The sequence below is a fragment of the Centropristis striata genome, chromosome 6, assembly GCF_030273125.1.
Source record: "Centropristis striata isolate RG_2023a ecotype Rhode Island chromosome 6, C.striata_1.0, whole genome shotgun sequence".
NCBI classification, from domain to species: Eukaryota; Metazoa; Chordata; class Actinopteri; order Perciformes; family Serranidae; genus Centropristis; species Centropristis striata.
This window is the reverse complement of record NC_081522.1, coordinates 41,224,581-41,240,752: the sequence shown is the minus strand read 5'-3', so window position 1 is coordinate 41,240,752 and position 16,172 is coordinate 41,224,581. Positions and strand designations below refer to the sequence as shown.

The 16,172-nt window shown below is 38.1% G+C and overlaps 1 protein-coding gene across 1 annotated transcript in view; it reads right to left on the bottom strand.

Annotated features, from left to right (window-relative positions):
• LOC131973745 (transcription factor SOX-6-like) overlaps window positions 1-16,172 on the bottom strand; it is a 215,551-nt gene that overhangs the window by 3,307 nt on the left and 196,072 nt on the right. The window contains exons 15-16 of the mRNA XM_059335806.1: window positions 12,667-12,841; window positions 6,644-6,857 (exon numbers count right to left, since the gene is read on the bottom strand). Of these exons, the coding sequence (XP_059191789.1) occupies window positions 6,644-6,857; window positions 12,667-12,841 (389 nt within the window). The remainder of the gene's footprint in view (window positions 1-6,643; window positions 6,858-12,666; window positions 12,842-16,172) is intronic.

Below are 16,172 nucleotides of genomic sequence, written 5' to 3'. Positions count from 1 at the left end.
TCCTCATTTGGGGAATACCAGTTTGCCTTGTTTATATGTTTGCCTTGTTTACCTTATGTTTTGCTAATTACTTTGTGAATATATACCTTGAAAAAAAAAAGGAAAAAAATGCAAGGTACAATATTGTAATGAAAATGAAATGACTGATTATGTTTGTGAAAGTAAGAAGCCTTGCAATAAAGTAATTAAAAAAATAATAAAATATCATAGTAACAACATTCATAGTAATAACGCAAAGAAAACAAAACAAAATTAAATTTGTAGGAGGAGTTTGTAGTATGCAGCGAGAAAATGGGCAAAAAACGATGGTGCGATATGTAATCCAAGATGGCCGACTTCCTGTTGGTTTTTGGGGATTGGTTCTAGAGACTTTTTGGTGTGTCTTCCCATGATACATGGATGTACCAAATTTCGTGTCTCTCTGACAAACCTGTTTAAGGGGCTCAATTCTAGGGGGCGCTAGTAGGTCAAAAAACTTCTAAAACACCATTTTCGATCCAAGATGGCCGACTTCCTGTTCGTTTTAGGTATGGCTTCTTGAGACTTTTTGGTGCATTTTCCCATGATACATGGATGGACCAAATTTCGTGTCTCTCCGACAAACCTGTTTTAGGGGCTTAGTTCTAGGGGGCGCTAGTAGGTCAAGAAAACTTCTAAAACACCATTTTGGATCCAAGACGGCCGACTTCCTGTTCGTTTTTGGGTATGGCTTCTTGAGACTTTTCGGCGCGTCTTCCCATGATACATGGATGGACCAAATTTCGTGTCTCTACGACAAACCTGTTTTAAGGGCTCAATTCTAGGGGGCGCTAGTAGCGTCATTTAGCCACGCCCATTTCTGAAACCAATGAAATACGTACATTTTCAACAGGATTGAATTCTGTCCCAAGTTTGGTGAGTTGTGGAATATGATAAAGCCTCAAAAACGCGATTAATTTGCCGTTATAATAATAAACGGACCAGTTTCAACAGGCTGTGAGTCTGTTTGTACAAACAGACTATTGATTTTGTCACAAAGCAAAGTATTGGACGAACTGAAATCTGAGCTGAAACAGCTAAAGTTATTATAATTCATCTTGAAGAGAAACACCTGACTGTAATCTACCTGTCAGTCGTTGTGACAGGTGAAGCTCAAGGTGGAGCCAGAGGGAAGATCTCTGATCTCTGAGATACAGCAGCAAAAATACTGCTTTCATACAGCACACTGCAGAAAACATGAAGCTCTCCAAGTATTTTCTTCTTCTATCAACCAATAGTATCTTAATTATCTTGTTTTAGTATAATTGACCTACTGACCATAGCTTTATGTGCTTATTTAATGATCTTATTGTGTAAAGACTTGTTTTTAGGATTGACATTGTGAGCTTTTTCATGCTTTTCAATCTCTTCAACTGTTGAATATGGTGAGTTTTTACCTCAAATATTGGCTCCAGTTGAGAGTTTTAGTTGCATGGAGTTTAAATGATATTTAAAAAGTATTTTCTATCCAACAAAACATGCTCGTTTCAAGTATTTCTGGCTCATTTTAATGTTACTACAGTTGCTCAAAATTAGTATATTTGGACTCATTTCAAGACATCATTGTTTTTCCAGTTTCTAGATATTTTTGGCAGATAATTTCACTTGTTTTGAGCATGTATTTGCCTAATTCTAGTAATTTATTTCTCATTTTTTGTCTTGTTTGTGTGATTCTGAAGTGTTCAGGGTCTTCATGTCAGTAGTTTCATCCTCTGAGGATCATGAATATATATGTCCATAACTCCATAGAATCTGATCAGGTATCACCTGGTTTCTGTACGTTTGATCACATAATGAGTGATTATTTCTCCTTTGAAGCAGCGTCTTTGAAGCAAACATTAATTGAGGCGACTCCAGTGAGAGCAGCTCGTCGTGTGTTGGGCGAGTTTTAACACGGCGCTCAGCAGCTCAATAACCAGTTTTAACCAGACGAAGATGGAATGAGGCTGGAAGACCCTCCGGCTGCTCACATCAGACACATAAAGCAGCAAAACTACTGTCACTTCTCACCTAACAGTTCCCTCCTCCGTCTCTGAGACATTACCGCTCTGAGAGAGTCATTTTCACATTAAACACTTTAAAACAAGGCTGGTGTTAGACAGGCTAAAGTAGGGGTCTCAAACTCTAATTACCTGGGGGGCCCTAGAGGCAGTATCAACATGACCAAAAAAAGACACAAAATTACTAAAAAAAGACACAAAATGACTGAAAAAAACACTAAATTATTTAAAAAAAGACACAAAGTGACTGAAAAAACACAAAATGACAAAAAAAGACACAAAATGACCAAAAAAAGATACAAAAGGACAAAATGACACACAATGACAGAAAAAAACCTAAATTACTTAAAAAAGGACACAAAATGACCCAAAAAAACACAAAATGACCATAAAATACACTTAATTACTAAATTACTAAAGACAAACAATTATTTAAAAAGGACACAAAATGACAGAAAAAAGACACAGAAGTACCAAAAAAATACACAAAATTACTAAAAAAGACACACAATTTCTAAAAAAGACACCAAATGACAGAAAAAACCCTAAATTACTTAAAAAAGAAACAAAATTACCAAAAAAAAGGTACAAAATTACTAAATGAGACACAAAATTACCAAAAACAGTAATTAAAGGGACCTTCCACACACAACACGGTAAAGTGCCATTCATATAAACTCACATTAAACTTTCATATCAAGGTGGGGGCCACAAAATATCATCACGAGGGCCACAATTGGCCCGCGGGCCGCCAGTTTGAGCCCCCTGGTATAAAACAAGGCTGGTGGTTGTGTTGCCAGAGCTGCTTGTGTCTCAGCTGATTGAAGCAGCAGGCCTCTTTACATCCACTGACCACACACACACACACACACACACACACACACACACACACACACACACACACACTAACTGTTTCTCAAACATCTGCTTACATTTCATATTCCACCATGTCTGTCTGTGTCCAATTTCTCTGCCCGCAAGCGCCCAGCATTGTCCTAATTTAATAAATGACAAGCTATTAAAAGTCGCTCTGGCCTCTGCTAGATCCATCTCCTCTAAACCATCCAGGGCTGCTTCCCATTAGGACAATGCCACTGGTTCTCCCTCTGCGCTCATACACTCTGAAAAATAAAACCCTCTTCAGAGAGCTTAAAGGATTCAGCAGACACAGAATCCTCTCATGAACCTCCTGGTGGTTCTTTTATATCCACACAGTGACACGATGAGAGGAAAGAGCTCCCACTGCAGAAAAACAGGAAGCTCACCAAGTGTCTTCTTCTATCTAGCAGTTAGGGGATTTCCTTCATTTTGCGGGATCGGCGATCGGCCGATTCTTTTATGTCAAACTGATCTTAGCTAACGATCTTTAGCAATGTTTCAGACCCCCTTAGCGACTATTTTTCAAGAAAGCGACTGGAGACAAATCCAGAGACTCCTTCTAACTCTTCTTAACGAGCCGCTAACGAGCTGGCCTCCGCCTCGTTAGCGGCAGTTAGCTACAATTAGCTCTGTAGCAGTACAGTGTGTATGTGCTAACAGGCTAAGAGTTAGCTCTGTAGCAGTACAGTGTGTATGTGCTAAAAGGCTAACAATTAGCTCTGTAGCAGTACAGGGTGTATGTGCTAACAGGCTAACAGTTAGCTCTGTAGCAGTACAGCGTGTATGTGCTAACAGGCTAAGAGTTAGCTCTGTAGCAGTACAGTGTGTATGTGCTAACAGGCTAACAGTTAGCTCTGTAGCAGTACAGTGTGTATGTGCTAACAGGCTAACAGTTAGCTCTATAGGCAGTACAGTGTGTATGTGCTAACAGGCTAACAGTTAGCTCTGTAGCAGTACAGTGTGTATGTGCTAACAGGCTACCAGTTAGCTCTGTAGCAGTACAGTGTGTATGTGCTAACAGGCTACCAGTTAGCTCTGTAGCAGTACAGTGTGTATGTGCTAACAGGCTAACAGTTAGCTCTGTAGCAGTACAGTGTGTATGTGCTAACAGGCTAACAGTTAGCTCTGTAGCAGTACAGTGTGTATGTGCTGCTGCTGCAGGAGGTGTTAGCTTAGCAATCTCTGTTTGTTTACAACAAGCACCGGACACTCGGAGACTCTGGAAAAGATATTTATTCCATCATTTATTCCCTAAATTGAACAATAAATTGACGTCTGCATGTCAGAAATCTTGGAGGATGAAGATCTAAAGACTGACGTGTTGGATAAGCGTGAACCTGAGAATTAAATTTAAAATAAGTCTTAAAGTGCTTTGGAACGTTTTCATGATCTAAATACAGTATATACCTTAAAAATAAAAACACATATTTGAGAAATATTGATGTCATGAACAGTAAGTATTTGGAGTTTTCAAGCCACAATTGCTCTTAATAAGTTTATTTGGGTTTATTTTAAAACATCATTGTTTTTCTAGTTTCTAGATAATTTTACTTATTTAAAGAATTCTTCCAAAGAAACATTTACTTACTGCACTGGCAGATAATTTGACTGATTTCCAGCATGTATTTGCTTAATTCTAGTTATTAATTTCTGTTTTTGTCAGCTGGTTGTTGCAGTGTTGAGGTTTGTGCAGACACGAGGAAGAAGAAGCAGCTTCTCATAAACGTTCCTGGTGATTCTTTTATATCCACACGGTGACCCGTAGAGAAGAAAGAGCTCAGCAGCAACGTGATTAAAAAATACCTGATTGAAATGACCCAAACATTCCTCCATGAATTACGTTTGGTGGCTTTCTCTGATTCTCTTTGAAGCGTTATTGAGGCCAAGGCAACGTTTCTGACGGAGACGAGAGACGGAAGGTCTCAGTTCAACAAGTCAACAAGTCAGAGACTCGTCTTTGGTTCTGGTCCTTCTCTCTGATTCTGTTTCAGCTCCATCAGCTGATCTCCTCCACCAACCTGTGACTCCACCTTCAACCTACAAACACCTCTTCACCTGGCCTCAAGTGTCTCACTAACTACAAACTAAAGGACTTCAAAAAGACACAAAATGATTTAAAAAGGACACAAAATGACCAAGAAAAGACACAAAATGATTTAAAAAAGACACAAAATGACCAAAAAGGCACAAAATTATTTAAAAAAGACACAAAATGACCAAAAAAAAGACGCAAAATTATTTAAAAAAGACACAAAATGACCAAAAAGGCACAGAATTACAAAAAAAAGACACAAAATGACTGAAAAAACACTAAATTACTTTAAAAAAGACACTAAATGACCAAAAAATACACAGAATTAAAGACACAAAATGACCAAAAAAAGACACAAACTGACAGAAAAAACCCTAAATTACTTAAAAAAGAAACAAAATGACCAAAGAAAGTGTTTGTGGCTGTGGAGGCATTGACACTGACATTGTCAGAAAAACATGTCGAAGGAAGAAAATGTGTTGTAGAAGCTATTTCTGTAGAATTCCACCTCGTAATTACAAGAATGTTGCTGCAGCGAGTGGAATTCCACCAGAGACTCGCTGATGAATCAGTCTGAACTCTTCTAGTCCTTCTAGTCCGGAGGCTCAGGACCAGATTTGAGAATAAAGGGGACACGTTGGACAAAAGCAACACATTTTTCCACATGTTCCCTATCACCATAAGTTTACATTTTTGGTAGGAGCCACATCAGAGATGGCAGCCATATGAAGTCTATGAGAACCAATATATCTTCCAAGCCACTTAAAAGGTCAATCTTAGTGTCAAAATCTACATTTTCTGGGTCAAAGAATCATTTAACTCTATGGAGGCTTATAGGGCTATTATGTCCATTTTTTAATACTTTTTTGTCATTTTGTGTCTGTTGTTGTGTCTTTTTTTAGTTATTTTTTGTCTTTTTTGGTCATTTTGTGTCTTCTGTGGGGTTTTTTTTTGGTCATTCTGTCTTCCCATTTTGTGTCTTTTGAGTCATTTTTTGACTTTTTGTTTCTTTTTTTAGTCATTTTGGGTCTGTTTGTATTTTTTTAAGTCATTTTGGTTTTTTTGTTGTCATTTTGGGTCTTTTTTTTTTTTGACATTTTGGGTCTTTTTTTAGTCCTTTAGTCCAAAATATACATTTTCAAGGGGTCAAGGAATCATTTAAAGCTACTGAGAATATCACTAGATGATCAAATAGAGATGTTCATTTTGGCCATGTAATTATTAGATTCCAAACATTTTCAGCTCAGGATTCTCTGCTGCAGCACTTGAAGAGAGTTTCCTACCAGTCTGGGTGAAAATGAACATACAGTATATATTATCTCAGATAATCATCTAGTGATATTCTCAACAGCTTTAAATGATTTTTTGACCCAGAAAATGTAGATTTTGACACTAAAATTGACCATCTGAGTGGCTTAGAAGATATATTGGTTCTCATAGACTTTATATGGCTGCCATGTCCAATCCACAATCTTGATGAAGTGGCTCCTACCAAAAATTGAAACTTATGCTGATAGAGAGCACGTGGAACAAAATGTGGTGCTTTTGTCTGACGTGTCCCCTTTATATATATATATATATATATATATATTTATTATTTATCTAAGCCGCCCTCTACAACCTCCTGAAGCTCAGATCCTCCTCTAATCATAACCCTAGCCCTAACCCTCTAACCCTAACCCTCTAACCCTGACCCTGACCCTCCTCCACTCACCCCACGAAGAACTGCCTCATCTCCTGGCGGCGGGAGCGCATCATCTGCTTGTACTCTCCGATGCGCAGCTTCTTGCCGTCGATGATGCAGGTCCTCTTGGGCCGGGGCTTGTACTTGTAGTTGGGGTATTTCTCCAGGTGGATCTTACTGAGGCGGGCCTGCTCCTCGTAGTACGGCTGCTTCTCCTGGTTGGTCATCGCCTTCCAACGGGAGCCTGCAAGGACACACGCAGGGATTACTTTACTCTCCTACTATATCTAGTATTATATTATATCTATTATTATATTATATCTAGTATATCTAGCATTATATTATATCTATTATATCTATTATTATATAATCTGTTAAAGAGAGGTATTTTAGATTTAGATAGGTAGGTAGGTAGGTAGGTGGGTGGATGGATAAATGGATGGATGGATGGATAAATGGATGGATAGACGGATGGATAGATGGATGGATGGATGGATGGATGGATGATGGATAAATGGATGGATAGATGGATGGATGGATGGATAAATGATGGATGGATGGATGGATGGATAAATGGATGGATAGATGGATGGATGGATGGATAAATGATAGATGGATGGATGGATGGATGGATAAATGGATGGATGGATGGATGGATGGATGGATGGATAAATGGATGGATGGATGGATGGATAGATAGATGGATGGATGAATGGATTGATAAATGGATGGATGGATAAATGGATGGATGGATGGATGGATGGATGGATGGATAAATGGATAAATGGATGGATGGATGGATAAATGGATGGATGGATGGATGGATAAATGGATAAATGGATGGATGGATGGATGGATAAATGGATGAATGGATAAATGGATGGATGGATGGATGGATGGATGGATGGATGGATAAATGGATAAATGGATGGATGGATAAATGGATAAATGGATGGATAAATGGATGGATAAATGGATGGATGTATAAATGGATAAATGGATGAATGGATGGATAAATGGATGGATGGATGGATGGATGGATGGATGGATGGATGGATGGATGAATCACTGAATCAGTGTTAACTAACTGTCACACCGCAAAAAACATGAAGCTTACCAAGTATTTTCTTCTTCTATCTATCAACAGAATCTGAATGATCTTATTCTGAGTATAATTTACCTACTGACCATAGCTTTATGAGCTTATTTTAAGAACATGTGTCTTTTTATAATAAAAATGAGTGAGTCACCCCTCAACACAGGGATTTCAGTCTTGTTTAAAGAGTTTGACATTGTGAGTTTTTTCATGCTTTTAAATCTATTCAACTGTTGAATATGGTGAGTTTTTACCTCAAATATCGCCACCACCAGCATCTACCCACAGATACTAAAATTATAAAATATTGATTTATTTTAAGACATCATTGGTTTTCCAGTTTCTAGATATTTTTACTTATTTAAAGAATTCTTACAAAGAAACATTTACTTACTGCACTATTTGCTTAATTCTAGTTATTTATTTCTCATTTCTGTAAGTTTGTTTTTGCAGTGTAGAACCAGAGCCTTGGTTCATATATATATATATATATATATTTTATGCATTTATGACTGTGGAGGTTTCCTGAGGTTGCATATTGTGGTGTCAGGTCTCTGAGGAGGCTGTTGGTCACCAGGAGTAGCTCCTCTTGGCTCCTCTTGGCTCAGGGAGAATGAGACATTGTGTACTTGTAATGTTTGCCGGTGAGGACCTTCTGAAGGAGGACAGGGCTGCAGGAACGCAGCACATCTGCGAAACGCTCAGACAACTGATTATACACAGTCCGCCTCGCCTCTCTGTTTATCACGATCATCACAAACTGCTCTTGGACTTTTGTGACACAGGAAACAGAGCGGAGCTGCCACCCACTCCCCTCCAGCTGTGTTAGTACGTTCCAGTCCCAACACTTTAACTGCTGCTTTTTGTTCCTGGAACGCCACAAACAAATGACTGCACTGCAAATAAGGTGCGTCTAAAAACCAGATAAAACAGTAAATCTAAAGGTCTAAAACCAGATCAAACAGTAAATCTAAAGGTCTAAAACCAGATCAAACAGTAAATCTGAGGGAAATGATCTTGCTGCATGGACAGATAATTTACCTTGAAAAGATTTATTCAATTAAGATTATTAAATCTAGAAATAAGCATGTTGAACACTTAAAATAAGAAATTAACTCTTAAAACAAGATAAATTAAAGCTGCCAGCAGTAACTGTTGTATCTGGTTTTTAGACCTTTTTTTTTTGCAGTGTGTAATAAACAGAGAAATAAGCCCAACAATGGGCCGTCTCTTTACATTGATGGGCTCCTCGTTACGTTTTTAATTTTGCATAAATAATTAGTATAAAAGCAGCATCATCCTGTTAAATTAGCAGTAAAGGACGCTATAATCTACAACTTTAAAATGTATCGTTTTTTAAATTACTACAGTTTTAGGATGTAAAATGTAAAATGTAAGTTGTTCTGTAAAGATGTTGACATATGTACTGTATTTTTTACGGAAATATTCTGCTAACCAGAGCTGACAGATTTTTTTGGTAAAAACAACAGGACATTTTTACAGTGCACAATTACCCTAAAAATAACAGGATTATTCATTTTCAATTACAGTTTTTGCTGATATTTACATTTAAATTGACAGTAGAAAACCCACTCACTGGATTTGTTACGGCGACCACAGCTGGCGGTATTTTACCGTAAATTAAACTACTTCTTTTTTTACAGTGTAGAATATTAAAATACATATCTGACTTCCTGTCAGTGAAGTTTTTGCACTAATATTCCATCATATTAATGCAGGCGGAGTGTCCTCAGACACAAAGCTCCTGTTTATCAGAGCCTATTTAAAGCTCAGAGCAGGAACACACACCACCCGCCAAAGGAAAAGCAATTTGTTAATGTTGCTCAGGAGCATTTACATCCAGGAGCCCGGGCCCACCCCGGCCCCCGGCCCCCGGCCCCGGCCCCCGGCCCCCGGCCCCGGCCCCGGCCCCCGGCCCCCGGCCCCCGCCCCCGGCCCCGGCCCCCGGCCCCCGGCCCCGGCCCCCGGCCCCCGGCCCCCGGCCCCGGCCCCCGGCCCCCGGCCCCCGCCCCCGGCCCCGGCCCCCGGCCCCGGCCCCCGGCCCCCGGCCCCGGCCCCGGCCCCCGGCCCCCGGCCCCCAGCCCCCGGCCCCGGCCCCCGGCCCCGGCCCCCGGCCCCCGGCCCCGGAGCCCGGACAGTGGAGGTCTTGAGAACATTTCAGGTAAGAAGCGTTGTTGAATGGCTCTTTGTGGAGCAGGTTAGCATCAACACGCTGCTCTCTGACTGAATTCATCCATCACAGACACACTGGAGCTCTGTGAGAACGTTCCACCTCTAGAGAACACAGATCCTTCTGATGCTGTAGACCCTGTGACCTGCACAGGAACCTGGAACCTGGTCTGATCTGAGGACCAGAAACCTCTTTGAGCTCAGGAGCTGTGTGTGTGTGTGTGTGTGTGTGTGAGGTTCTTACAGGGTTTGTGCAGCTTTTAAACAGTTAAATTAAGTGATTTTTAAACAACCTTTAACCCTCTGGGACCACTCGCAACATTTTCAGCCACATTTGTCACTTTTGTTTTGACAATAATTTTGGCTGTGATACTGCAAATGACATGATTTTTGGAAGAAGGTTTTTTTCCTTGATATATTTTGAAATTCAAATTTCAATTTTTATAATGGGTCTATGATACACTGTGTACATATTGACTACCCTTTCAGACCCTTCGGGCAGAAAATGTCCACTTCCAAAAAAATGCTATAAAAACTTTACAGATTCATATTTTTTTCTATTTTTTTCTGCATAAACCTCTTAAACAACTTCCGCCCTGCTCAAAATGACCAAACATTCAAAGATTTTGAGGATTTTAACCCTTTAAATGCCAGATTGTTTACATGATGTCAATGTTTTTCAAAGAAAAAAAACACAAAAATTTAGTTATTTTTCATATAATTTTTTTTTTTTTTGGCTGGGGTATTTTTTTTTCAATCACAGCCTTGGATATGTCAAAGATGATCTATAAAGTTTTTATCACGTTTTTTTGGAAGTTTTTTGGAAATTACAGTGGGACTGCACTGCAAAAAAGGTGTTTAGTCTAAAAACCAGATCAAACAGTAAATCTGAGGGAAATGATCTTGCTGCATGGACAGATAATTTACCTTGACAAGAGTTCTTGAATTAAGATTATTAAATCTAGAAATAAGCATGTTGAACACTTAAAATAAGAAATTAACTCTTAAAAGCGTGGCGGCTCTTTCCGTGGAGGATATTGAAGATCTCTATCTATTCAGAACCTTGATAACAGGTCTTTAGGCTTTGCTCTGGTTTTATGAAGCCTATTTAAGGTTGTGATTCACAACAGTTTTACAAAGTTTCACAAATAAATCTTCAGAGACTGGTTTAAACTGGTTTTCACCCTCAGTTTCTCAGTTTAAAAGAAAGAGCTCACTGTTTTTTGATCATTCTGTGTCTTTTTTTTGTCATTTTGTGTCTTTTTACGTCTTCTTTTTTTTTGACTAAATGCAGAAAAAGCGTTTGTGTTTCCTGAGAAAAGAAAGAGCTCGCTGCAGTTTATAGTAAAGCAGTTCTTCTTGTTCCAAGAAGAGCTGAGAAAAGCTTTGAGTTACAGAAAGTCTGGAGGAGAATGAAGGACAAACCAACTGTTAATTAACTCAAGTACACAACAGAGACGTCGTATTACTCTAATCTGTTTCTCCCATTTAGTCATAAACAACACAAACACTTGAAAACCTAAAATAAGAAAGAGAGAATCTACAGATGTTCTCAGTGAGAGATGATCCTTCAGAAACCAACTGACAAAAAATGAGAAATAAATAACTAGAATTAAGCAAATACAGGCTGGAAACAAGTCAAATTATTAAATCTGTCAGTGCAGTAAGTTAATGTTTCTCTGTGAGAATTCTTTAAGTAAGTAAAAATACCTCGGCACTAGAAAAACAATGATGTCTTAAAATAAATCCAAAAATTCTTATTTTGAGCAATTATGGCTTGAAAAGCCCGACTGTAGTAACATTAAAATAAGCAGAAATACTTGAAACGAGCAAGTTTTTTCCTCATTCCAGTATCTGTGGGTAGATACTGGTGATAGAAAATACTTTTGAAATATCATTTAAACTCCATGCAACTAAAACTCTCAACTGGAGCCAATATTTGAGGTAAAAACTCACCATATTCAACAGTTGAAGAGATTGAAAAGCATGAAAAAGCTCACAATGTCAATCCTAAAAACAAGTCTTTACACAAGACTGAAATCCCTGTGAAGAGGTTATTCACTCATTTTAGTTACAAAATGGCTTTTTTTTTTAGGTTTTACTAACTATACAAGACAAAAAAGACACATGTTGTTAAAATCAGCACATAAAGCTATGGTCAGTAGGTAAATTATACTCAGAACAAGATAATTAAGATTCTATTGGTAGATAGAAGAAGAAAATACTTGGTCAGCTTCATGTTTTTTGCAGCAGAAGTTTGTATCATGGATATATCTTAATAGCACACTGCTTGAAATACTTGCAAATTCCAAATTTCAACCCTAGAGATTATTAGGATATTACATACAGCCAGAATGTGTAAAAAAACAACAACATACGGACCCGGAGGAGGTCATATTTTGAGGAAAAAAGTTTACGAGATTAAAGTGGCAAATCTACAAGAAAAAAGTTGCAGATTTATGAGATTTAAGTGGTGAATCTGCAAGAAAAAACTTGCTTTTTATCCTCTTTTTTCTCTTGTAAATCTGCAACTTTTTTCACTGAGATTTGTCACTTTAAATCTCGTAAATCTGCGACTTTTGTCTTGTAGATTTGCACCTTAATCTAGTAAATTTGCAACTTTTTTCTCGAAACACTAGTGACGTAGCCTGATCTTTGCTGATTATCTGGAATAAATCCACGTGGTTCTACCACCTCACAGAGAGACATTAGATATCCAGTGAAGTTATAGTTCTTCTGCTGATAAAGGGTTAATAAAGCTTCTCACCCAGGATCTTGCTGATGTTGGAGTTGTGCATGTCGGGGAAGGTCTGCAGGATCTTCCTGCGCTCGTCTTTGGCCCAGACCATGAAGGCGTTCATGGGCCTCTTGATGTGCGGCTCAGAGTTGTTCCTCCCCCGAGCCTCCCTGAAGACCCTCGCCTCCGTGATGTTACTCCCTGAGACACAAACACACATTCACCTTTAGAACCTCCACACCAGAACCCAGCTCTTCCTGTTGGCTCCTCTGGTGCCAACCAGAGTTATGTTGTTGTTCTACCAGGCGGTGTTGGAGAGTATTCTGAGGTACAGGATGGGAAATGTCTCCAACAGCTGCCATAACGCCATAAGTCACCCAATGTTGACTTACCAATGTCATATCCCAACCTGGTATTTGTTCCTATTGGTTTGTTCCAAGTCACGTGACTTTCAAGGTTCCGGCAGTCAGAACAAAAAACATGGCGGACAGTTAATTTTTTGTGAAAAAATGTATGTTGTATGTTGGAATAGCCACGGGATATGACTGTCATTAACTTGCATTGTAGCGAAATCCGTGTCAGTTTCACGGAAATTTGAGTGATTCCGTGGCTATTCCACGGATTTTGAGTTAAGCGAATCTGTGGCTATTTCACGGATTTCTGTGAGACCAGGTTGGATGTTTAATATGTGTTTTCTATATGACTTAAGTGTTCGTTCTATGTGATTAAGAAAATATAACTAAAAAGTTGGTAACAGTCCAGTTGAATTTTTTTTTTATTGTGCAACATCATTTTTTATATCATGCAAATTTCAGTTGTTTAAATGATTTATTTTGTAAAAACCACGATACAATCAATGGATTACTTTATTTATTATATACAATTATTACTGTGTCTTTGTGTAAAAGAAGAAGTAAGATGGAAGATTATCACAAATATGGAAATGTGCCACCAATGGTTTCTCCTTTTGTCATGAATGCAGATATTAATAAATCCTGCTGTTACCAGGAGCTGAGCAGCGTAGAGAGTTTTCATTCACGCAGAGGTCACATATGTATTATATATTGTCTGTAGCTGTCTGTTATTACTGTAAAGCAGCTTTATATGACAACGTTTCCTTCCAAGGACAATAAAGCGTATCTTGTCTTCCTCTGTGATCTCTGCAGGAGGATGAGGAGGATGAAGAGTCCAGCAGGTCAAACATCTCCAGGACCAAACTAAACTAACACACAATGATAAACAGACGCTTTATGAGGACCAGGTGGTTCAACCACAGAGTTACTGGTTCAGAGACAGTGTTCCTGCAGGAAACACACAGAAACTACAAGTCCTGTTATCATCCATTAAACATTAAAGGTAACACTTTATACAATAACCGTCATTTATAAATGTTAAACAGATAATTTATAACCCGTATATAGGCCATTTAGATTGGTAAATACATCATTTATTAATGTTTAACTAACAACATAATCTATGAATGGCAAATAGATGGTTTATTAATGTAAGTTTATAGTTACTGTAGCTACAATAAACAAACAATTATATTATAATCAATAGTTTATCAATAGTTGCACTCATTTTAACACTTTTGAACACCATATTAAGTATGTTAATGGTTTTGAAATGATTCATAAACCTTTAAGAAATTGTTTTAAAACATTTAAAGACTAAATATGTATATAGCATTTACATTTACAATTAGACAATCTTGTCTAATCTTTTATCCAAAGCGACTTACAGGAAGAATAAAAACAAACAATCAAGGTATCGTGCAATAATGCACTAATATAGCATATTGTAAATGGTTAATAATTGGTTTATAAACATGACTTGGTTGGTTATTGTAAAGTGTTACCAAATTAAAAGCTGATTGAAATTATAATTAATAGTTTATCAATAGTTGCACTAATTTTAACACTTTATAACACCATATTAAGTATGTTAATGATTTTGAAATGATTCATATTCCTTTAAGAAATTGTTTTAAAACATTTAAAGAATAAATATGTATATAGCATGTTGTAAATGGTTAATAATTAGTCTATAAACTATCTATAAACATGACTTGGTTGGTTATTGTAAAGTGTTACCAAAGTAAAAGCTGATTTATCAGAAACAGGAGAGACTTCAGTGTGTTTGTCTGGTTCTGGTGGATCGTGTGTCTCAAACACTCGAGGAGCAGACTTCAGCCTCGTCGTCTCAGCAGAATAATAATAATAATAATAACACTGTGACATCTTTCAAGAGCGTAAAATGTAAAATGTTGACACTGAGGACTGTGTTTAGCTGAGGAGTGTGTCCTTCACCGGCTTCCTGAGCAGCGCCGTAAATATTTGTGTTCCCTGAATACCTGCATGGAAGATGCCTCCTCCTCCTCCTCCTCCTCCTCCTCCTCCTCCTCCTCCTCCTCCTCCTCCTCCTCCTCCTCCTCCTCCTCCTTCTTCTTCTCCTCCTTTATTGTGGGTCTGTGAGGCAGCAGACCAGCAGAAGGAGCAGGGGGCCTCCTCAGTGAGGGGCCCGTGGAGTTAAGGGTCACTGGTATCAATTTAGTGTGAACAGGATGTGAGTGAGCTGCTCAGATCTTTTGTTTTAGTCTCCCTGGCCTTCTACTCTCAGCCTGCCTTCACATTTATACAATACCAACATTATAACGAACCGGTGCACGACTTAGTGGAGAAAGTCAAACTAGTTCAACACGATAAATATGGAGGAATTATCCTTCGTTTATTCAAGAGCGTAGATTTTCAGTTGGAGAGCAGGATTTTATTCCTTTTCAGTGACACACACTGTAAAAAAGGTGTTTAAAAACCAGATCAAACAGTAAATCTAAAGGTCTAAAAACCAGATCAAACAGTAAATCTAAAGGTCTAAAACCAGATCAAACAGTAAATCTAAAGGTCTAAAACCAGATCAAACAGTAAATCTAAAGGTCTAAAACCAGATCAAACAGTAAATCTAAAGGTCTAAAACCAGATCAAACAGTAAATCTAAAGGTCTAAAACCAGATCAAACAGTAAATCTGAGGGAAATGATCTCGCTGCATGGACAGATAATTTACCTTGACAAGATTTATTAAATTAAGATTATTAAATCTAGAAATAAGCATGTTGAACACTTAGAATAATAAATGAACTCTTAAAACCAGATAAATGATCTAACACTTCTAAATCTGAAGGTTTTTTTGCTCTCTTGTACATTTTTTTGTCTCTTTCTGTCATTTTGTGACCAAAAGATGTAAAAATGACAAAAAAAGATACAAAATGATCAAAAAAGACACAAAAACACCCAAAAAAATCATCATCGCTGCTTGCAGCTTTAATTTATCTTGTTTTAAGAGTTAATTTCTTATTTGAAGCGTTATTTGAAGCACTGGCGGTTCATGTAAACAGATTGGTTTACATGAACCGCCAGTGCTTCACGCTGAGTGATTTGCTCGATCCGTAGTGAGAAAATTAGCAAATAACTTTCAGTATAAGGCTCAAAGATGCAGCTCCAGAGGGATTTTTATTTCCTTTTTTTGGCCAAAAATGTCT